The 23,956-nt window shown below is 41.2% G+C and overlaps 2 protein-coding genes across 11 annotated transcripts in view; one reads left to right on the top strand and one right to left on the bottom strand.

Moving 5' to 3' along the window:
* The window catches only part of TRAF6 (TNF receptor associated factor 6), a 22,069-nt gene extending 9,759 nt beyond the window's left edge, over nt 1-12,310 (top strand). For all 3 annotated transcript variants that reach the window (XM_077179990.1, XM_054635196.2, XM_077179989.1), the window contains 5 exons: nt 3,035-3,185; nt 3,811-3,969; nt 4,921-4,992; nt 6,327-6,404; nt 7,935-12,310. In XM_077179990.1, coding sequence (XP_077036105.1) covers nt 3,035-3,185; nt 3,811-3,969; nt 4,921-4,992; nt 6,327-6,404; nt 7,935-8,816 — 1,342 coding nt within the window. In that variant the 3' untranslated portion in view covers nt 8,817-12,310. The remainder of the gene's footprint in view (nt 1-3,034; nt 3,186-3,810; nt 3,970-4,920; nt 4,993-6,326; nt 6,405-7,934) is intronic.
* The window catches only part of PRR5L (proline rich 5 like), a 51,697-nt gene continuing 38,710 nt past the window's right edge, over nt 10,970-23,956 (bottom strand). For 5 of the 8 annotated variants that reach the window (XM_077179992.1, XM_077179993.1, XM_077179994.1 and 2 more), the window contains one exon: nt 10,970-23,956. In XM_077179992.1, the coding sequence (XP_077036107.1) occupies nt 23,625-23,956 (332 nt within the window). In that variant the 3' untranslated portion in view covers nt 10,970-23,624. The other 3 variants (XR_013182743.1, XR_013182744.1, XR_013182742.1) reach the window with 3 other exon arrangements.

The raw sequence follows: 23,956 nt of genomic DNA, 5'->3' as shown, positions 1-23,956 counted from the left end.
TGTCTTTGGAGGACAGTTTGAGTGACTGTTTGTGAAAGCAGGGAGGACAGCTTGAAGTGCCAGATCTCTCTGAATCCCTGAAGGGCTGAACTGCATGCTTAATTGGTATCCATAGAGCAAGCTATTGATTTGGATTATGTAGTGTCTACAGTATGGTATTGATTTGCAGTATGTACTGTCTACAGTACCAGATTGATTGAGGTACTGAGAAGCTTCTACAGAACTAAAATGAAAACAGAAAGAGTTATTTTACATTCTCTAAGTACTGCTTTTTTTTCACTGAGTGATTGTCACAGCCTTCATTTGACCAGGAAAAATTGCTTCTCTTTATTCCTCATTTCCCCACTGTCTTAACTCAAGTGAACACAGAGATTATGGATTTTAAATTATGAAGGATGGACAAGCATTTTTTGAGTAATTGCTTCTTGTGACTTACACAAACAATTGTAGTTGTTCATGTTGAAGAAGTTGTAGCTGCAACTAGAAAAAAATAATTGGAAAACCTTTTAAAAACTGGACTCTTCGATCTTACAGTGTGAAGGACATGATTAGATGAGATTTGATCACAGTAAATGTTTGCCTCCCAGAAAATCTTGGCAACTTTTTAAATAAAGCTGTCTGAAGTGCTTTGAAGTACTATAATTCATGGAAGAGGAGAAGCTTATCTACCTAAGTAACTACGAACGTGTTTACCAATGTTACTTGTCAACAAAATATATTGCTGGAAATTTTAGAAGAACTAACTGCAGGCGCAGTAGCTAATTCAATTTCACTCCAGTCTTCTCCTGTATCTTAGGGCAAAGCTGACTTAGGGTTTGTAGTAGAGCTTGCCAAATATCAGAACCTTTGTTTATTGGAAAAGCAGAGTTGTGAGGTAACAAGGGGCAGCAGGGACATCTTTGGGTGCTGGCAGTTCATCCAGCAGCTGGCATGGCTGCAGTTAAAGTCTCTGCCAACTGTCTCAGCTTCTCAGCTAAACTGCTCACTTGTTAAAATCACAGAGCAGGCTTTTCTTCCAAAATTATTCTGGCTTTAGTCTTGATACCTGTATTTTAATCTCAAGGGAATTTACAGGAATATTCATTGTACTTTGTAGCAGATGGCTATTGTTTCACAGGTACTGTTGTGAGTGGCAGAGTGCACTGTGATAAATAATTCCAGCATAGGAAAGCCTTCACTATAATGTAAGCTAGAACTGAGGCACATAAACTCAATGCTGTCACAGGAAATATATAGGAACATCTTTGTAGATGGATCTTAGCAGTGTTTTCAACACAATCCTGAGCCTTATAAATAGTATTTGAAGCCTGTTTAATAAGCTAAAATGAGTTACTGCTTTTTCCTTACTACACTTTCCTATTTTGGAAAATTGCATTTCATTCCTATTTTTCCCTTTATCTGCTATTTAAACTGTTATTTAAACTGGGGATTTGGTAATCATTATTCCATTTTAATCTGTTGTTGGCTGTTCTTATTTATGATTAGCTTTTCTTTGTAGAAATAAAGCTGCTGTCTTATCAGCAGGCCTATTGAGCTGTCTTCATACTCCACTAAACAAGGTGTTTGTAACTAAGCTATACCTGTGAAAACTGATTTCCTGTTGTGAAGTGAGGGAACATTTCTAGCTTGTGACAAAGATCACACTGGTCATAGCTCAGGGACCTCTGAAACAAGGCAAGCTAGGTGTTTTCTTTCTTCTGCTTGTTTAGGAGTATGATTCTCAGGCATGTGGTGAGCTTGCTCTGCAAGCAAAATTGTGAAAGGAAGTTCATTGCCTCTTTTTGAAGTGGCAACTTTACCTCCACTTCCCCTAGCAGTGTTGGTGATGCAGTTGCTGAGCAAGTATTTCCTTTTCCAACAAAGAACGTAAATTCCTTCCTGGTCTCCACAGCCCACTAGGTTCTACTTCCCTTTGTGCTTGCAGGCAGTGACAATGATCTGGCCTTTGATCCTTGCACCACAAGTGCTCTCTGACATTTTTCCACCCCATGTACTTTTCCATTTTATTGCTGTTTCCATTAGCACTCAGGAGCTTTGATCCCTCATGGTTCTTTAACTGCATTACTTAATTGTGAATCAATATGTTAGGCTACTGATTTCATAATTAGCTGATACTGGGAAGTTTGATGGAGGGGATCCCCTTTTTCAGAATGAGCTGATACTGGAAAGTTTGATGGAGGTGATTCCCTTTTTTACTCTATTTCTAATGATTTTTGTATGTACATGCAGGTAGGCAGAACCTGATGAACTGGAACAGGCTGTTAGGTACCTTGTGCAGATTGCAGGCATCCGTGTTCCATCAGGTTCCAAACCTTCACCAGTTAGCACTGACTTCCAGTCTGTTTGCTGTTAAAATGGCTTCAGATGCAACACTCAATTCCAAGTCCAGTGTAATTTTCATAGTTACTAATAATTTTTGTGTCTGGAGGTTTTCACTCTGTTTGCTGTATAATGAAATTGAAGGATGACCAACTGATCAAACGGTTGTGTAACAAAACCAACAAACTGAGCAGTGTGTAATGTAATGCCAAACAGATGAAGTCTGTCTGGAGAAAAGACAATTTTGCTTTTTTTCTTAGCTGTGATCACCTTGGCTGTTTATAAAATGAGAAACAAATGAGAGGAGGTCTAAGAAAGTTTAAGTAATTGTTTTGAAGTAGTTTGTGAAATATTCTTTGATGTTTGAGCTAAGTACTTGCAGAAACAGGACTGTAAGTTCTTAGTGTCTTTACATATTCCTCGAGTTTGTTTCCAGAGTACTTAACATGCCATTTGTACAAATAAAATGTGTTTGAGTTTGAAAAGTGCTACAACCCCAGTCATGCCACCTCCAGTGAAACCATGTGTTTCCAGTTTTTCTGAAATTCATTTCATATTTTATGGCCATTGCCACATAAATACCATTGTTTTTAAAGTTCTTGCTGTGTTGTTATTTGGCCACTAATGTCTTGCTGGTGTAAAAATATTTTAAATTAAGTGCTTGGAAATCTGTTGGTAATATTGGAATATCTTTCCTTGCTTTTCTGCATTGTAGAGATGCAGGTCACAAATGTCCTGTAGACAATGAAATTCTGCTTGAAAATCAACTTTTCCCTGACAACTTTGCCAAACGGGAAATCCTTTCATTAATGGTCAAATGTCCCAACAAGGGCTGCAGTATGAAGATGGAGCTCAGGCACTTAGAGGTGAGAAGTAGTTTTGAAAATATGGAACCTTGCTTTCATGGACAAGTAAAAATTTGAAGTTACTTAAATAGATATCTGGTACTCATTTATGCTGAGTCCGTGCATTTTTCTTTCAGGGCTATAACTACACATACTGTTTTTTAATGAGTATTTAATTGTAGTTGGGTGATTCTCAAGTGAACATCACAGTGCATGACAATTTTACTAATGCAGCCTTATGCTGAGGATCATTCATGTCTGTCTTTGATCAGCTATGTCCATGCTTCACACAAGTTTATTATATTCAATTAGTATATGTAGCTACTTTGAGAGACTATTTAATAGCCTCTCTAAGTAGCTACATATAATAGTTTAAATAACTATTTTGGAAAATAATATATGCCATTAAAAGGATAAATATAAAAACTAAATTTTTACTGAGAGCTTTCTTAGAGATCTGAATATATGAAGCTTTGACCTTAGTAGTGGGACAGTAACAGGCTGTTGATAGAGTCAGCATGAGTGTATAAGGATTTCCTTGCATGAAGGGAAGATTGTGATTCGTTTGTCTTGCACTGTGCTTTCTCTTGAAAATAGATGATTGTTCTGATTTGAAGTATCAAATCCCTCTTCTGTCCTTCTGCAGGACCACCAGCTGCAGTGTGATTTTTCCACTGTGGAATGCCTACAGTGCCAAAGAACCTTCCCAAAGAACCGTCTGAAGGAGCACATGACCCAAGAGTGTCCGAGGCGTCAAGTGTGTTGCCCAAACTGTGCCACGTCCATGGCCTATGAAGATAAAGAGGTATGTAGCAGGAGTCTGAGTTTGTCAGCCTGCATTCACATGGGTTTACTTGAAAGGGAACAGCAGTTAAAAAAAAAAACAAAAAGACAAAAAAAACCAACTGAAAGGTTTTGGTCTAGAAGAGCTCTTTGTGCTGCTGCACAGCTGAGAAGCTGCAAACTCGGGACATGAGCCTAGAACAGGCAAAAGCTGGGGGGAGATTGTCCTTGAGTACAAACTTATGTGGAACCATGTGGTGTGAGGAGACCTGTGGACTTGTGTAAGAACCACTGATTTCTGACCTTACCATCAGACAGGCTGTATCTACTGCCCATGGTACACAAAAAGCAGTATTTACATGTGCAGTTTTTATGCCTGGGAGAGAGGATGTACCAGGAGATAACTATTTTGGGGAAACCTGCTGCCGCACAAGAGCAAGATAATTTCTGAATTCTTCTTCTGGCTATGCATTTTTCACTTGGGTGATAGTGAGGATAATACTTTCCTTTTGCTGTTACCATTTCTTTATCTCTATATGGATGTATTTTATCTCAAGGACTATTGAATGTTCTTGGATATTAATATTGTGAATTGTCAATCAAATGTACCTCATATAGTCCAGCAATACAATTAAAAAACAAACAAGTGCTTTCATATAGTTCCAGTACAATTGAACATGAATTTTGGAAACTTATGGTTAAAATCAGATTTCTTTGAAGCATAAGAGCTTTAGGAAATAAAACATCTGCAACTTCATGAATCTCTTGTATAAGTCCAAGAAAAAGCAGTAATGTAAAACATACTGTTTAGGGTAAAGGGATTCTCTTTGTTCCACAGATGCATATAGCTAAATGCAAAATTAGGTATATAAATAAAAATCTAATGTCTGATCAAGGGTGATTAGCCCTCTCTTAAATTGGGTAACTTTACTGATGTTTTCTCCCCTTTCTTTTTTCTGTTTGATCACTTAAGCTTCATGACCAAACCTGTCCACTTGCCAATATATATTGTGAATATTGCAACACAGTGCTCATCAGGGAGCAGGTAAGAGACTCCCTTTTTCTCTGTTTGTTCCAAGTCAGATGCTTTGTTTTTACAGTGCTTCTTTAATCTGAAATTAAACTTGGAGATACAGTTTGTCTACTAGCTGCTAAATCACTCTCTGCCTCTTTGAAAATGTTCAGTGCAGGTGTGATACTCCCTTAAATGCTGCTCCAGCTTGCAGTTGCAGTCTGGCAAACCTCTGTAGGATTTTGGCTGCACATCACATTGTTCAGCTGTGCTGCTTTTTGACAGGGGCCATGCTACACATCTTTAATCTTGAAATGGATGCAGTTGAAAAAATACCAACAGCTGCCAGTGGTTATAGCTGACATTACAAGAAGAGGCTTTGATTTGGGCAGAGAGGGGGAGTTTTTGTACTTGGAAAGCCACTCTTGGAAAGTAGCTATAAGTAAATTCACTACCAAACTGGGATGCTGGCTGGAATTCTGCTTGTCCATTACTGTTGTAATAGCCATTATTATTTCTTCTGTTCAATAACAACTTCATTGGCAGAAAAATGATAAATATTGATTTGTTTAATTTGGGATGGCAACTATATTGATGGCCTGGGTTAAAATAAAGAATGATCTTGTAAAATTGCAAAATGCTCTGAGAAACAGGATTGAGCTTAGTAATGACAAAGGAAAAAGTCTGTTGTTAGGTAGAATAATGAATTGCAGAAGTGGGGAACAAAGAATGCTAAACATTTGTAATAACAGCTGGTATTTATTAGCCTTCTGCTTCATCATGATATTTAAACAAGGAAAACACCCAGGGTTATATAAACAGGGATTCTGCCTGTGAAACACTGAATCATCCTTTGCTCTGTTTAGGGCTCTTAAGGCATCAGCTAAAGTTGTTGTGATTTTGAGGGAGAGTGGATAGGCAGGATCCAGAGCAGTGAGATGACTGATCTGGATCTGGAAAACATGGACCACAAAAAAATGGAAGTAAATTTAACTTTTTGAGATGATAATAAAGAGTGACACAATAAGCATTGTGCAAGTAGTCCTTCAGAAGGGAAGGAATTAAATGTGAACTGGCTGGAGGATAGGCTAGAAACAAAAAGCGTTTGGTCTAGCAAGGAAACCTGAATGCTTCCTGAGCCCTAATATAAGAACAAAGTCAATGAATTGTTACAGTACATACAAGTGGGATCTATAATTTCTATCATCAGCTAACATTTCTGTTCAAAACTTCTGTATTCCCTTAAGAACTTCCATAGGTATAAACTGATCTGACTTCAGGTACATTTTAAACTTTTCTGTTCAAAATCCATCTGGATAAGAAAATACTCTTGATGGAGAAGTAATATCAAATCTGTTTTGTTTTAGATGCCTAACCATTATGACAATGATTGTCCTACTGCCCCAGTGCCATGTTTTTACAGTGCCTTTGGGTGTCCTGAAAAGGTAAGACTTTTATCAGTACCTTCTGAATTGCAGACTTTATGCATGATTTTGTCCGTCGCTTTTGTAATGTGTTTTCCAACCCAAAATCCTCAGTAATTTGTGGTTGTGGGTTTTTTGTTCAGAGGTATCTTAATTCTAAAGCAGTGCATGTTGATACATTGCATTTCAAAATTGCTTTTTCAAATTGAAAAAGCTCTGTGAACAATTTGCTTGATGACCTTGCTTTTGTTATTTCATGTTTTCTCAGCTTTCATGTCAAAAAGTAGCTTCTAGTATTTCTTCCAAAGTTGTAGCTAAGTACGCTTATGACTCCTAGAGTTCCATAAAGAAAATCAATTTTATTAAATTCTAAAATTATTAATCTAGATACCTTTTTAGGTATCTAAATACCTTTATTTCTAGTTTTTAATACCCCGTGGTAAAATTGGGTCTTTCCCCTTCATTTTCACAGCAGTTTTCATACACCATTTGGTACCATGGAACATTTTAGCAAATTTAGAACACAGAAAAATTCTAAGTAATTTGTTACTAACAGTCTTTCAGCATATGTTTATTTTGAATTGAACGGTGTTACTGAAAGTGTACACCATAATTAATGATGGATTCATAGGGATATTATCACTCCTAAAAAACCTGATTTTTTTTATCATGAATGCTCATTAACAAGAAGGTGACCCTGAATGCACAGCGCTTGCCTTTGGAATACTTGACAAGAATATTTTCAGTATAAAATATTCCATATTTCTTCATATCTTGCTTTTACTTTCAGGTGCACAGTTTGAAATATACTGTTCCTATTTCTCACTGTATGTACTACTGAAATACTTCATGTTTTCACTCAAAATTGCCTCCATTTGAAGTGTGGGTGTTGGCCTTTAATAAGAAGTTATTATTATATTATTATATTATATTATTATAAAGGCCAGTTCTCAGTCTTTTCCGGAGAATTCAAATTTTGTTGTTTTCCTGGAGATGCTGCAGCTTCTGTAAAAATACAATCAAAGGTTCCCTTATTAAGCATTACATAGAATTATGCAACTGTACAATATGCTATTACTAATGATAATTATTCTAACAAGAATATGTTTGTGACATCCCAAAGTCCCATGCCAACAAAAACAATAATGCACATATCTGATTTATATTGCAGTCATTCATGTCAATTCTATCTTAACTTTCCAGGTTTACAATTTTATGGTGAAATCACCTCATATCTATACTTTTTTTGAACCCCAGCTGAATCAACATCAGGCCAAAGACACAAAGACCTTAAAGGTCTTTTCCAACCAAAATGATTCTGTGATTTGCCCGCTGGTATTTGAACTTCTTTTTCCATTTTTCCTAACAGTGATACTGAATTTGGAGCTCTCCGTTGGTAAAGTGCTATTTTGTCACACCTTTGTCCTTGATTCGCTGCAGCTTTTCTCACATGGCAAAAGCAACTACTTGTTTGATTTTCTTTAGAGCCACATTTAAAATGTGATTTTAGATTTTTGATGTGTTCCTAATGCTGTATCTCTTAAATCCTAGATGCAAAGGAATGAACTGGCACGACATATGCAGGAGTTCACTCAGGTTCACATGAGGATGATGGCTCAGAGTTTTCAGAATATCAGTGTTACTGCTGCAAATCCTGTGCCTTTCATCAATGGCCTACACTTTGAGCCTGCCCTCTTCTCACACGTGTCACATGCTGCATACAACTGCAATCCAGAAGTTGAAAACTTCAAGGAAACTATTCAGCAGTTGGAAGGTCGGCTGGTGAGGCAAGATCACCAAATCAGGGAACTCATTGCTAAAATGGAGACTCAGAACACTCACATGGCAGAACTCAAACGCACTATACGAAATTTGGAGGGAAAGATAACTGAAATGGAGGCACAACAATGTAATGGTATTTATATCTGGAAGATTGAGAACTTCAGTGGACTGCAGAAAGCCCAGGAAGAAGAGAGACCTGTAGTGATGCACAGTCCTGGCTTCTATACAGGGAAGCCTGGCTACAAGCTGTGCTTGCGCCTGCATATCCAGTTACCGACTGCTCAGCGCTGTGCTAATTATATCTCTCTGTTTGTGCATACTATGCAAGGGGAATATGACAGCCACCTGCCCTGGCCTTTCCAAGGCACCATCCGACTTTCTATTTTGGATCAATCAGAAGGCCCAGAAAGGCAGAACCATGAAGAGGTGATGGAAACCAAGCCAGAGCTACTGGCCTTCCAGAGACCGACAATTCACCGCAATCCGAAAGGTTTTGGTTATGTGACTTTCATGCACCTGGAGACCTTGAAGCAGAGAACCTTCATCAAGGACGACACGTTGCTGGTGCGCTGCGAGGTGCTCACGCGCCTGGACTTGAGCAGTGTCCGCAGGGAAGGCTTCCAGGCCCGCAGCACTGATGGAGCCATGTAGCCCGCAAGGCTTAACCACAGCAACGGAGCCTTGCTCATGTTTATCCACGCAGATCACAAAAGAGCTTCATTGTCCACAAAGGCTGGGTTTGTAAAAGATCATAGTTGCCAATGGAACTTGGTTGTTGCTGGTATATTTTTCTCTATATGAGCTCATACGTTTAAATATTTGGTAAGGTTCTCTCTTAAAATAATAAGCTACTTCTGTAGCAAGCTAAATAAATGAAGTGTTAATCAAAACCTAACTGCCTACAGGAAAATCCTATTGCATGAACCTGTGCATCTCAGCTTGGTAAAACTTTAGTCATATCAAATAGACCTGTAAGTCTTTTCACCTCAGTGCCTTGGAATAGATGCTGTTGCAAGGAAGGAAAGAAATTATTAAAGATGAGGGATTTTTTTGTTTGTTTGTTTGTTTCACAGAGCTTGGGAAAGTTAAGAGAGTTTCTGTATTGACTTATCTAGAATTTTGAATTGGCTGTGTGTCTCTTGAAGTTTGAAGTTAGGGTTAAGACTTTTTTTCATGTCACCAAGGGTTCAGGGATGCTTTGACCCTTTCCTCCTTCAGGAAGTTGCATGTTGATGCAGAGTACGAGGTAGTGTTGTGTAGAAGACTAAATGACTCTGAGCTGAGTTCACGGAAGAAATATTTGTAATGTGGTCTGAAGGTTCCTCCCTAATTCTCTTTATTTTGATAAATCTTTCTAGAAGTGTGTGCTCTAGACCCAGAATGTCAACCACAATCATCAAGAGATATGAAAGTTTAGCATTTGAATGAAATCTCTTTGTGCTGGTGGGATCTTCTAGTGCTGGACATGTTTCAGGTTGTGAGTGCACACATGAGCAAAGGGATGTACTGAACAGAGAGGATGATGCAGAATTTGTTTTACTGTTGTTGAAACCTGAATTTGTACCAAAGCTGAACTTGTGACCTGCATCTGTTCAGGTGATCTCTTGGTGTTGTGGGTGATGTACCCAAGTCATCCCCTGTGAATTCTCCATGGGCAGCTGGCCATACCAGCATCCAACTGCTGTGGGTATTTCCTGTCCCTTTAGACAATAGGAGCTGGGCCAACTCAGCAATATGGATGGTAAGGAAAGCCTATTAATTCAACAGTGTGATGAAAAATTGTAATCCTGTTTGCTTTTAGAAAGAAAATCTGGCTTTCATAGTTACTCATTTATCAAACACTAGATTCACTGTGTCAAAGAGGTTCCTAATGCTGTGTGTATTATTGTTTTCTGTACTGGTTGTATGCCATGTAAATGTTAGTTTTGACCAGTGAAAGCTGGGTAGTTCAAGTACACTGGTGCTAAAAATTTTAACTTTCATGGTGCTGATAAAGTTCTGAATCTTGTCTTTAAAAGGAGGGAAGAAAAAAGTTTTGTTCATCCCATAACCTAAGTACATGTCCAGATACTGAAGAAAGAACTAAAGATGCATGAGCTTATGTGTATTATTTATCCAAGCTAGTGGAACAACCTAAAGACTGGAGACACTGCAGCTTGAGAGATACTGAAGAGTGTTCCAACTATTTGGCATCATCAAAGCAATACCAGTGGGGAAAAGGTGCATTGCTTAATATAAAAGACTAAAGAAAGACTACTATACTTTAGTGGTTTGGGAGGATACTCTGCCTGCCTGCATGAGAGGTAAAAGTTCCAGGATCCAACCTACCACTTTGTTCATCAAATCCAGATGAGTAAAATTTCTTCTGCTACTAGAACCTATTAGATGGAAGAGGGCTTGTGTTCAATGGAGTATTGTCACTACTGAAACATGAACTTCCTGGCTAATGGTAATTGCAGTTCATTGTTGATGACTTCAGTTGATTCTCTGTCATTAGGGGACAGGTAAGCATATGTTACTCAAAATAGGGAAAGATCTCAGGTTTAAAACCAAAGTAGATTTTATAAAGAATAGCCTCATCCTATCAGCTGAATTGTTCTGGAGTGTCTTCAGTTGGAGCATTCCCAGTAAAGCCATTTTTAACCAAGAGCTGTCAATGTCCATGGCAGTGCACAGAGCCACTCTGCACAGAAGGCACTGTACACAGGTTCTCCATTTTCAGGCTGTGCTACCTATCCATGTTTTTTCAAGATGCTCTAAAACTGCCATTCTCTTTTGTTTCTCTTCTTGTTTTTGGGGGGACAGGAGGGAAGGGAGGGGGAGGCAGAAAAAACACTCGTAATTTGAGAGCTTCTTCCTACTCCAGGTCCTTCCTCAACCCTAGAAATGAGAAAAATGTCCTTATTCTCTGTTCAAATCATTTATACCCAAGACCCACTAAATGCATTAACACTTTCTTTGCTTTTGAAGATTTGACTTTTGAATGGAATTTTTGCTTCAAGCCTTATCTGCTAGATCTGATGTACTTCTGCCTCTGAGGAGGAAACTCCCTGTGGTGGCAGGATTTAAATGATTCAGGTTAAAGTTGTACAATAGCACAAGCCAATAGGGAATAGAAGGCTACTGCATGTATAATTCTGTACTGGCCACAGTAATATGGATTCTTTATTGACTGCTGCTATTCTATTGGTTTTGTATTTTTATACTACCAACTAGAACTCTGAGTGATGACAAATTACTGTAATATCAAGAGTATTACACGAGAGACTGTCAGAGATAATTTTCTAAGTATCAGTTAAATCTTACTGTCATAAAAAGATTATAAATGTTTATGAAATATTTATTCAAATACTTGTTCCATTCTCCTCTTCCCCCTTTCTTCAAATCTTCTTTTCAGAACTTGTTTTACCGTGGTGGACTGAGGTATAATTGCTATAACTATTTAAAATGGAAGGAGAAAGGTCTGCAGCATTGAGTTGTCTCTCAATCAAAGAGATATTTGATTAACCCATGTCCTGTGTAACTTGTTCAGCAGTGGGGTTTCGTTCTGTAAATCAATGCTTTGCAGCATTACTAGATCTCAAGGTGGTTTAAAAAGTGGCTTAGCTTCTTTTATCTTCCAAATGTCTGTTGTCTTTAACATGGTTTAAGTCACCGACTCTTAGTACGTGTATTTGCAAAGCTGCTATGGCACAAATTTTCCAATTGTAATATATTATGAACGTGTTATCTCTTTCCCTCTGAATGTCTTCCCCTGCAGGGCAGGGAAAATTATTTTGCTAGAAATGTTGGTATGTAATGTATATGTGGGAGCTCAGATAATGTGAGATGTATAGAGTTGTTTTTTAAGCAGTCTTATGATGTGTCTGGTCATGTTTGCTATCAAAGGATTTAACTTGTTAATGAAATGAAATCAGGGTGACCTTTCTGTTGTTATTTAGAGATGGCAGCAGACCAGATCCATTGATGATGGATACAAAAGATTATTCTGTGTCAATGTTAAAGGTTTGTATTGGTTTGCATTTGAACAAAATGAAAGTACTCCTGTTGCCTTGGATGAATTGGTTTATAGTTTAATATATTTTCTAATTAATGCACACCTTTATTTCTGACAGAACTTTAAAAAATAAACTAATTAAACTGTGCACTGCACCTTGTATCTTTATTCATATGGAGGGCTGTTCAAAAATATTAACTGGTACAGGACTGCTCTGGTAGTTTCTCTATCTTGTGGGTTTTAGAGATGGGTGGTATCATATAGCATCAAGAAAGCAAATATATTTCATGATAAAAACCTTCTGGCATTTATAATGAGTGTTGATAGTTTTATTCATTACTAGAAGATACAGCTCATGTAATAGATAATAAACTAAGTGTTCTCATAATCATCCTGTAATTTAAGATGTAACTCTCAAAAAAGCTGCACACTATCACCTCTCTGGCCATATCTGCTTGCTTGTTTTATTTGTCATAAAAGCAACTATGGGCTGAAACTTTGTTGCAAGAGACTGAGATCAAAAACTAGAGGGAATTCCTCTGTCAGTAAGAGAGGTACAGACAATCTTTATTGCAATCTCTGATTTATCTCAGTCTGGATCTGTTTTTAATAGCATCTGCAGAAAGGTATATTCAAAGTCTTAAGATTCTTCTGAGTAACATTAGTGGTATTGCAGCAATGTGATGTTAATGTCAAGTTAATTATGACTTTGTCTTTCATCCAGGTTGGTCCTAATAGCTTCCATCAGTAATGGACAGGAAGGCTTGCTCAGACATTGGTTATCTGTTGTGTTAATCCGTTTTTAGTGTTCCATATTTTAAATGCACTAAAATCATCATTTGATGAGATACAGTAATAATAACCTTTTTTTTAAGCAGGAAAAGCTGGCATTTGCAGCTGCCCCAGGAATGGAAAGTCCATGTGCAGAAGCAGAAGTGCAGCGATACAGGAGCGTGTTCTCACCTGTGTAAGTACAAATGTACATGTACCTGTACATTTCTGAAAAAAAATGGCTGAACTAGATATGGACCAGGAAACTCTGACTGGATATTTTCTTGAACAAATACCAGTTCATTGCAGTAACTTCACAAGAAGAGTGTGTTTTAGCTAAAATCTTTAACTAGTGCCAAACCAGTTGCTTTGCTACCTTCCTCATCGCCAAAAAGCAGGAGCCCAACACTCCAGCTGTTCTGGCAAGAAAGAGAAACTCCCTGTGCCATTCCTTACTACACTGTGCTAAACTTCAGCTCTTCTGTGCTGTCACTCATTTAGGAACTGTGACTTATTTCATCTGTTCCAAGACAGCATTTACAGAAGTCAACAAAACTTCCTGAATTAGCCCTGAAAAAGGTCAAGTGTATTGGCATATGCAGCAGATAGAAAGCAATACAAGGGGAGGTTATTGGACCAAAAATGGTGCAGAGGGAGTCTAAGGGCTGTCTGGATGAAATGAGTAAGAGGGCTGATGAATTGTGCCTGTTACTCATCTGGGATTAAAAAAAAAAACCCAAAACCCAAAAATCTCATACCACTGAAATAGGAAATTTTTATGCTAGCACAAAAACTTAACCAAAGGAAACATTCCCCTGGCACTGGTCTCACCCTCATCGTTTACCACCACTGAGCCTTTGTCCACTCCATCTGGAAGGGAGAGTTTGACCAGCTGGACTGAGTCAACCCCTGTGCCATCACCCATCACCACTAAGACCTGACCTAGTCTTAGTGACCTAGAAGTACCAAATGTAAGGAGCTGTGGCCTTCAGATCTTTTCCCTTTACTGGTTTTAAGTTCTTACAATTAAACCTAACCACCTTGATAAATATAAATCTCTGAGCACACAGGCAGATACATGCTCAAGTTATTTTAAGCTTGTCAGGGCTCAGAATGGGTGAAGAGCTCATGGTAGTTCTGTAGTCCTTTCCAGTTTGCAACAGCATTAAAAAAGCCAATCCCCAGCCAGAACTGTCCTTGTTTCTCCTCTCTTTTTTTTCATTTCCTCTTGTCTGCGCAAAAGCAGAAAGATTCTGAAGTGTGGTCATATCTTGAGTCCCTCCTCACCCAGGTATTATCCCAAGTGGACCTAGTTGCCACCACTTCTCAACACTGCTAAAAGACTGCAATTCTTTCTGTTTCAAAAAAAAAAAACCCTGTAAAAAAAATTTACCTTGCTAGTGCATGCTGAATGCAGAGCAAATAAAGACTGAGCTACAGCATAGTGAAAATAATCTTTCTGCTCCAATACTGGGGCCCTGCTTCCCTGTCTGCTCTTCTGGTGATCATGTTCTTTGAACGTTTACTGCACTGAAACAACCACTTGCATTTCACAGCTCTGAAAGATGCATTTTGGCTGGGGGTTCTCCTCTTCCATGGAATAGGAAACTGTGTGCAAGGAGGAGATTGTGCAATAGGAAAATAATTTCTTTATTAGCCACAGTCCCAGCCTCAACTAATGAGCCTTCTTTTCCTTTTGGTTTGTGCTCTGAGTGATCTCTGAGGCCATGCAGCCAGAGTGTTCCCGAGTTCAGTGATTTCACACTGCTCCTTTGTTGCCTCCAGGAGCTGGCTGCTCTGCCACACCAGGGGGGGTTATTGCAGCCAGTCACCTGCTGATGAAGCAGGGGAAAAGCTCTGGTCTACCCCTGGGCCTGAAGATTGCAGCTGAGAGTTTCTCACTGAGGTACCTGGTTTGACTTGACAGGTGTTGGCCTGGGGCAGAATGGATTCATAGGCCATGGCTTTTGTCCAGACTTATCCCACTCAGCAGTGAAGGGAACAAGGCATAAACAGAGCGGTGTTTTAGCACTTTGGTACTGACAGTTTTGAAAAAAAAACCCTCCATTCTCTTAGCTGATTAGAAGCAGGACAGATATCTTTCTAGCCCTGTGATAAACTGTCCAAAAATGTGAGGTTTCAGTTTCTTAGTCCTCTCAAACAGAACCTGATTTCCATGAAACTCAGCTGATAATTGACACACTGGAGAAAAAGGCAACGATACAAACCTTTCCTTGTCTCACCTGATGTGCAGAGTCCTGACTCCTGCTACAAACCAGTATTAGTAACTTGCTGGTTTCCCCTTCTGTCTTCAGCAGCAGCTGCTCCTCTCTCTATGTGCTCACACAGCAGGTGTCAGGTGAAGGTGTGAAGTCCAGGAGTTAAATCCTACAATTGTATGCTTGAGTTAGCACCTGTATTTCCATTCTGGTATTCCTGCCTTCATGGACTTGTTTCTCTCCAAGATTTAACTTTGTTTCTGGTGCTGCCTTCAATAAAGGAATAGTTTCAGTCAGGTATGACCTTGGCCTTTGCTAACAGTGTTAAGGAGTGAAGGTACTGCCAGGGAAAAGTGACACATACAAGTGTTCCTAGTTTCAGTATCACACCCAGATGTGATAAACTTCACAGTGTGGAGTTTAGACTTGCCTAAGCAAGTGCCTCCAGTGTGATTCACCTTCTAGAAACAACTCCCTGAGCTTGAGTTTCTTCATGCAAAAGTCCTTTACATGGGCATGTGCCTGTACTCATCCTTCTAGATAAAATGCAGGGACTGAATATTTTAACTTCATCTCAGTGATCTGTACAGTGTGTGCTTTTGGATCTTCTGGGAATGGAAGGGATTTAGGCTTTATATAGGTAGAAATAAAATTGTCCTGGAATATAATTATCCTGAAAGGTAAGTCAGTACCGCTGGGAAAAGGGAGGTCAGACCACCAAACACCCAGGACAGCCATGAACAGCCTCAGTGGATTTCTTGGTTTCTTGGCTGCTTTCAAACAGCAGTGGAAGCCAAGGTGTGCATGCAAAGGAGCCATATTTTAACCTCTGCCTATTTCTGGTTCCTGTATATTCTCAGTCCAATTGTAATAGTCTCAGATAAATAAAATAATTATAAAGATAACAAACTCAATACAAAAATAAAAAATATATACATAAAGAGACATGTTTTAACTTATTAAATGTAGTATTATATTGATGTACTGTATTAAACATATACAAATGTATACTATAACTCGATCATGTATAATACATAATAATGTATCTAAACAAAGATATGAAAAATAAATTCTAACAAAATTGCACAAGTCCAGTCCAACTGTCCTCAGGTTTTTGAGCCAGAACTGTGCATCCAACACCATCAGATGTCCTTACCAGCATGAGAAAGGGTAAAATGGTGGGTAAGCCTTTCTCCCATGGAATTGTACTTACTCATAGTTCCTTTGAGCCACATCTCTAATCCTGTGTTCAGTTTTGGACTCCTCGCTGCAAAAAAGACTTTCAGGGCTTGGCCCATGGGTTCTGCTCTCCTCCTCCTCCCAAACCCACATTTTCTGCAGTAACACCAGGTACAACCCGAGCCAGAGGCTCCACAGCACCCAGTGCACACAGCAGGGACAGAGGCAGAGCCTGGGGAAGGGAGGGCAGGCTTGGAGGGTAAGAGACAGGGACAAATTTGCTTTCCTCTAAGACTCTCAAAAGCCCATTGGAGGCTTCCCCAATAAGGACAATCCCAAACAAGCAACATGGGAAGAGCACATCTGCAAAGTAAATAGTCACTCCCTCAAAGGCCTGGTTCTGCTCCACTGGTCTCTCCACAAACAGCAGTGTCTGCTGCTGAACGGACCTCACTCTCTATTTCATATAGAGCTGAGTCTTTGTAAGCACTGCCAAGCCAGAGGAGGAGTGGAGAGAGGCTGCTGCTGCCCTCTGAAGGCATCACCAGCTCTGTGAGTCAATCAGCTAACCACCACAGTTAATCAGGAAAAAAAAAGAAAAGAGATGAGAGAGGTCCAGATCTTGAACAATTTCCTCTCCTGTAAACCCCAGGCAAGGAAGGACAGCTATGTTGATGCAGACAAACAGTGGATTAGATTAAGCATTGGATAAAGCCAAAGAAATAAGCTTTTGAAAATGGGCTTTTTTGTTTGTTTGCCTGACAAGTGTGGGTGTCTTGCTCACAGCAGCTCATACATTTCAATAAGCTAGGAGGAGGCTCACGACAAATGCTCTCAGGTCTCATTTACTGCAGCATTTACTTTGCTTTCAAAGAGCAGGACTTTTTTAACATCTACAGGACACTCTCTGACAGGGGAATAGCTGGATGGTGGCAACTCCTTTTCCCTGAATTTGTTAAGGAAACTTTCCTGTCTCACCATTCAGGAGTCACTCTGGCAGTCACAGTCCCACCACTCCAGACTGTCCCTGCTGGGAACAAAGTCCCTTCACAGTGGATGGCTCCAGTAACCCCGTGGGTGCCCCTCTTGGCTTGCTGCACAGCTCACACTCACAGTCAGAGAAAAGGGTTCCTCACCAGCTCAGGTCTGGGTTTCCCACAGCTCAGGGGGTGGGAGTGTGACTGCCAGAGCAGCTCCTGGATGGTCAGACAGGAAAGGTTCCTTAACACAGTGCTGTTGAGGAGGTGCCACTGCATTTAACCAGGACTGTGGGTCCCACATCTCCAGGCTGCTGCAGGGCTTCCAGGGAAGAGAGGTGTTGAACATTTAAGAGCCAGAAGAGACTGATGACATTCAGTGACAGGCTGAATGGAGGAGCTGCATCTGCACTACCAAACACAGCCATGCTCAGCACGTAATCACCATCCACTGCTGTCTTCTGAAAAAAGCAACAGGATGGGGGAAAATCACAAGAAATCCTCTACATTCACTCAAACTTCTAATGGACAGTGGTTCTGAATCTCTGAGATTCAAAGTTCCAAATGCACATCAGAACTCTTCTCTCATTCCCACAAAAAAAAATATTAGAAGAGGGTTTTTTTGTAGATGTGGTGCATATACCACTTAAGAAGCACTTTTCACACATACTGTCAGTTCTCTCCTGCAGAACAGCTTCTCCCACCCTCTCATCTCTTATATCCAACCACACAGCAAATACACAATCCAACCGCCTGAGATGTACCTGAAGAAAGACAGGTTTAGCACTTGTCATAGTGAAGCCATGAGACAAATACACAGGGGACAAAAGTGAACAAGTTTCTACTCTAACAACCATTGATATGTTAGTCAATAAGCCTTTCGTGTGAAGAGGATTAAAAATCCCCAGTGAAAAAGAGGGCTGGCTTACTAGGGATGGGTGTAAATCAGTTTCAGAGGCCTGCAGGGCAGGTGATTTGCGGCACAGTCTGTGGTTTCTAACTGACATTTAATATAAATAAATTCTGCCACTTTCTAGGTAGTCCTGTTGCAGTACTGACTTCAAGACTGAATGTCTTGTAACTGGTCTGTCTTTGAGAAGCCCAAGCAATTCTAACAGAACTCACTCTCTCAGGTTTAAAAAAAAAAAAAAAAGAAAGAGAAAATAAAAAAGTTTTTTAAAAAGTTAAAAAAACAACCCAACAAACAAAAACAACTCAACAACCACAGAAAAGTCCTGTGTGTGAGCCAATACAGCTGTCCTCATAAATTTCAAGGTCAGAAAGAATTATTCTCTGACTCCAATCTATTTTCCAATGTAACAGAAGTTGTTAACTGCACAGTCTATAATAATTATGCCACAAGAATTATCAAGTAGCTCTTGGCATAAGTGGGAATTAGCTTTGAAGCCAAATGAGAGACACTTCAAACAGCAACTCCCTGAATACTCTTGGAATTCACAGCTACTGAAAATCTGCTCTGTGCTATGGCAGGAGTTCAGGATAGGTAGGACCCTTCAAGCCATTATCTTTTTGTTTAATGAGTCTGCTTTTCTTTTGCTTATTGCAAAGTCTGGTGATCAAACTACAATTAAGCCTCTACCTTCTGTTATACCAATTATTTAGGTGAAGATTAATCTAGCCAGCTATTTCCTTTACCTGCATATAACTGTTCTTTACTGCTCTCTCCCACACAGGTGAGTCTCCTGTACACAAGTCCATATTTGTGGCCCCAAGAGTGTGTTGCCATGCACAGCAAGCAACTGTTGATAAATAATGACAATTTTCAGTTCACTTACTTATGCACTGGAGTTGTCACTTCTTTTCATCACTTGGTTTGGAGAAATGTATCCAAACTACTCAAACATCTGAGCTGCCACTCCTTGTGGACTTAGGACAGCTTTCACAAGACCTGAAGAAGGGCTTGGGGCAGGATTAGCCCCCTGGAAGGGGGAACTCACACAAAGGAGAGATGTAAACTGGCACAACAGTGATACAGCACTTGCTCTCCCAGGTGGAAATAACTAAGAAGGGTACTCCAGGTAATTTCAGATGCAAGTAATGAATAAAAGGCAGCCAGTTCTCAGGTGGCATGTGGCACTTCTTTTACAGAATACCATTTCGAGCACCACATTGATGAGAATGAGCTGTACCTTTGCTGGAAAGTTGCTTTAAAAGCTGCTACCTCTGCTTTAAAGCTTTTGTTTATGTAGCTGAATGCTTGGTGCCCTTACCTGGAGCTGTTGGGATAGCAGGGGGAAGAGAAAGCCCTCTCCAAACGTGTGGGCAAGCAAGAATATCCCATTTAACCTATTTTTGTCCTGCCAGTTCCACTTTCCATATTTGAAATATGAACAGGATGACTAATTACCTCCTCTTTGCTCAAGGAAATACCAAATACCCTGCCCTTCACACTTTTAATTAACAGGAAAATTTGCAGTGACTTTCCTACAGAGAATGTTGACCGTGGGCTGAATTTCCAGCTCAGGTACCCCTGGGAAACTCCCTGGGCACTGTGGGGAATCTGTGCCAGGGTGGGTCTCGTTTTCTCACCTGCTTTCCTGAGTGGGAAGTGGTGCTGGCTCTGTGCAGACCTGTCCCAACTGGGGAAGGGGCAGCCAGGGAAGCAGCCAGCCTGGCACTTTCAGGAGCTCAGACACCCATTTGGGGGCTTTGTCTAACATCCTTCAGGGTGAGGGAGCTGCACTCTGCCAGGCCCAGGAGTCCTGCTGCTGCCATGGGGAAGGAGCCAGGCTGGGAAGGAACAGGGAATCCAGTTAGGAAGGTTTGCTGCTCTGAGACTACAGCAAAATTAAGAAGTTTGCATAACTAAGCACACCATAAATACCACAATTGGTCTCTCACTAGAGCTGCAGTTTGTCCTCTGGAGGTCACAGGCTGCCTCTAAAGAGCCAAATATTTTCCATCTGCTGACTCAGTGGCAAGTGCCAAAAGGCCTTCCAGGTGAACCTGGACCTAAAAAGAAAAGGCAACCCAAACCCTGCAGTGTTCACCCTGCTCCCATCAGTGCCAGCAAGATATACTGCAAGTTCTCTGATTGATAAAAAATTAAAAAATAAACCAAGTTGCTGTTCATGTGGCTAGGACCAAAAGCAGCTCTGCTTCCTGACAATAAAACCATGTGCTTGGCTATGGGGAATATCAGGGAAAAGGCCTGTGGTACTAAGAACAGCCCCATCAATAAGTTTATGACAGAATTGCATGGACACAGAATAAATCACTTACCTTAAGAAGGAGACAGAGTGAAAAGGGAAGACAGATTCAGTGTGATGAGAAGTGGCTCAGTCTAGGTCATTACTGAAGTAGAAGGTAACAGACTTCAGAAGGTGGTGAGAGAAATTCCTTCTTCCCGTTCTGACAGCTCCTCCAGGAGGCTTTCTCAAGTTGGTGACCACAAGGGTAGAAAAGATCCACCCTGTGGCCCTGTCACAGCCATGTGACACGGTCAGCAACCACAGTGCAAGCCCAAATCAGAACCCTGGATCCAAAATGCAAGTGTTCCTCATGCTGCAGCTCTGGCATGGGGACAGGGTCTTTGCTTCCAGAGAACTGGAAGCTTCCTCAGCACTGCTCAGCACTGCTCCTCAGAGCTGCTCCCAGGGCCCTTCCAGGCCAGCCTCACACTGCCACCATGGCACAGCTTGCCAGCCACCTTCAGTTTCACCCAGCCTGTAAAAGAAAAGCACTTGCAGAGACTTGGGCAACCTCACATGGCTGTAAACGTGGTGGTCATGACCATAAACTCAGCGTGGTTTACAGAACAGGTTGTGTTTACTTCAGTTCACAAAGTAAAGCCACCAGCTTTAATTCTCCATAAAAACAAAACAATGGGGCAAGTGCATGATTCAGAGGGCTTGGTGCAAATTTTTGCAAAGTAACAGATACAAAACCAAAATAATTAAAATCAGACATACGTGTAAAACAAAAGAAATTCAAGTTAAAACCAGGACTAATTCCTATTAGCCCTAGAGATGATCCAAGAATATGTCAGGAAATAAATACATTGTTCTAGTTTTCACCATAAAAGAGGGTGCTGCTCTCTGATGGAAATGATTTGGGTATTTACAGAAGGCAAATGGGTCACAGGAGAAACAGAAGGAAGAAAAGCATTCATGAGAGTGAACTGAAATGCTGCAGGGTGACCACTTCCCCACACACCTCGGTGTGACTAAGAGAAGACTCAGTCACAGCAAGGGCTGAAGAAATTAACTGTGAGCAGGACATCATCCATCATCTGCCCCACACTGGAGGGACTGTGCCAAGGTGAGGCCAGCATGGTGTGGCTGCCACCACAGGGATTCTGCAGCTCCACCACAATCCATGGCTGCCCTGGGGCAGATGGCACTAAGCTGGCCTGGTCAGTCCCATTTATGAACAGGAGAGCAATTTATCCTACAATCCACCTGAAGGGAATGCTGCTTAAAGGCACATCTTCCTGGCCTCTGCTGGACTGTGGGTGCTCTGAGGAAGAGGAGGCAGCCAGCACCACTGAACCTCTTCTCCTGACGTGGAAAGCACAGCTGGTGATCCAGCCACTGTTTCTTTCCCCAAAGGCCAAGAGCTCCAGTGACAGAAGGAAAAGGAGGCTCTTCCAAGTACCTGTCTCAACATTGCAAAGCACAGCAGACAAAGCAACAGCCTCATTTACCAAGGCAGCATGGCTTGTGCTCATAGCTGGTATTTCTGATGCTTTTTGCCATATAATAATCAGCTCTCCTTTTGCTGCATGTGCTACTAATGCCAAATCCTGGCAGGTTCAGAGCTGTGCTCCAGTGCAGCCAGGGGAGCAGAAGATGTTTAATGCCTAACACAAGCATGGAAAATTCTGCAGTTAATGTCATAGCATGCAAAAAAATAACCCAAAGGCTCATCCTAACTTTCTGTTTCCTTGTCAAGACATACTTATTTACCAAGTACCACTTGGAGTAGATTCAAGTGGTAGTTGTGTTGTGTCCATATTTTCAATGGGATTTGACATTTAAGGCAGCACTGCAGTTCACCTCTAAGCCTATAATAACACTTGCAAATCTGCTTAGCAAGACATCAGCAGAGCAGCCCAGGGACAGCTCAAACAGATTGGCTCTGTCCCCACAGAAGCAGCACTGGAGTACCAAGTGATGCTACAAAGCAGACACTGCAGGCTGCAGTGCCTGACACAAACATCTGCAAACTGGACCCACTCCTAATCTTCACAACAAAAACAAAACCAAAGACTGCAAAGAGCCCTCACTTTATCTTAAAAGCAATACTGCACTGAGTCAGATACCACTGGAGGTCAGGAGCACTTCATGAATACACTGAGCCAGGACTCCTTTCCACACCCCGCTGATTATCCTCAGTCTCATGAAATCCACAAGTGCTACAAGTACCAGGGTAGGCCCAGGATGAAATACTGATCATCACCTCCTGATCTGGAGTCACAATGGCCCAGTGTTGAGAAGCACCTTTACATCTCCTACCCTTTTGATTTTCTCTTTCATCATAGCCCTATCACCACTGAAGTTTTGAGAGCAAATTGATGCCAAATGCCAGGATGCTCAGTATATTTTGCACCCAATTTACACACCCCAGCCATCCTTTGCACTCAATTTATACCAGAACCCCCAGAATATGACTGGAACCAAATAAACTATATATGAAATACTCAGCTCAGATTCCACATGTGCTCGGTTCTCTTCGGGCCTGGGAAAAAAAAGTCTGATCAATTCTGATTTGGACTTTTCATCCATGCCCATGGGAAGCAAAATGAAGGATCTTCTCTCATAAGCCACCTCAGCAGATCCTCCTGCAGGATGCAAATGGCTTCAACCCTGAGTTCAACTTTACAAGAGAAATGAAGTGCTCAGCATTCACCACAAAGCACCAGAAGCAAAAAGAACACTGAGCACAGAGGCCTCCACTGCAGGGACAAAGAACAAAGAAGCAGCACAATTGGGAAAGATGGAGAAAAGCAGAAAGAACTCAATTTGTATCATACCAAAGAAAAAGAAGGAAACCTGACACAAAAAAAGTTTATACTAATAGAGAGAGAAAGCTTACAGAAGGCAGACTGTGCTGTTCAACAGCAAAACTTTGCCACCCTCAGTGGTCACTTGGGAGCAGCCTGGTACCTCCATCAACAATGATCCCAGGCTGGTAAAAGAAAATATCTAGCTACCATTCTCAGCCATATGAACCCTCGAGCTCGTTTCAATGACATGAGCCAAATTCCTATTTTTCTCTTTTTTTCCCAGCAGGGATGACACAGCCCTTTGTCCAGCGTGGTGCACGCAGTTCTCCACCCTCAGGCAGCCTCCTCCTAGCAGACAGAGGTGCAGTTGAGCTCAGCAGGGTCCTGCCTGCCGGCTGCAGGCGCAGCTGCCTCGGGGCCGTCGGCGATGCTGGGCTCGCTGGAGCACTGCCGGTGCCCGAAGCAGCTGGGCTGCAGCAGCAGGCACTTGTCAGGCGTGTCCTGCTCCTCCACCACCATCCCCGTGTGCATCATGGAGGCCATGGCCAGCAGCTGGAGGTCCGAGTGAGCGTTGGCCACCGTGTGCCGACGGATGCTCCCGCACTTCTCCAGGTAAGCCTCGCCCTCCTGCTCCGTCAGTGGGGTCAAGGCCTTAGGGCAGGATCTGGAGTACCTTCTCT

Source organism: Agelaius phoeniceus, chromosome 6 (genome assembly GCF_051311805.1).
Source record: "Agelaius phoeniceus isolate bAgePho1 chromosome 6, bAgePho1.hap1, whole genome shotgun sequence".
Lineage (NCBI taxonomy): Eukaryota > Metazoa > Chordata > Aves > Passeriformes > Icteridae > Agelaius > Agelaius phoeniceus.
The sequence above is the reverse complement of the archived record's forward strand: the minus strand, read 5'-3'. Positions and strand labels throughout refer to the sequence as shown.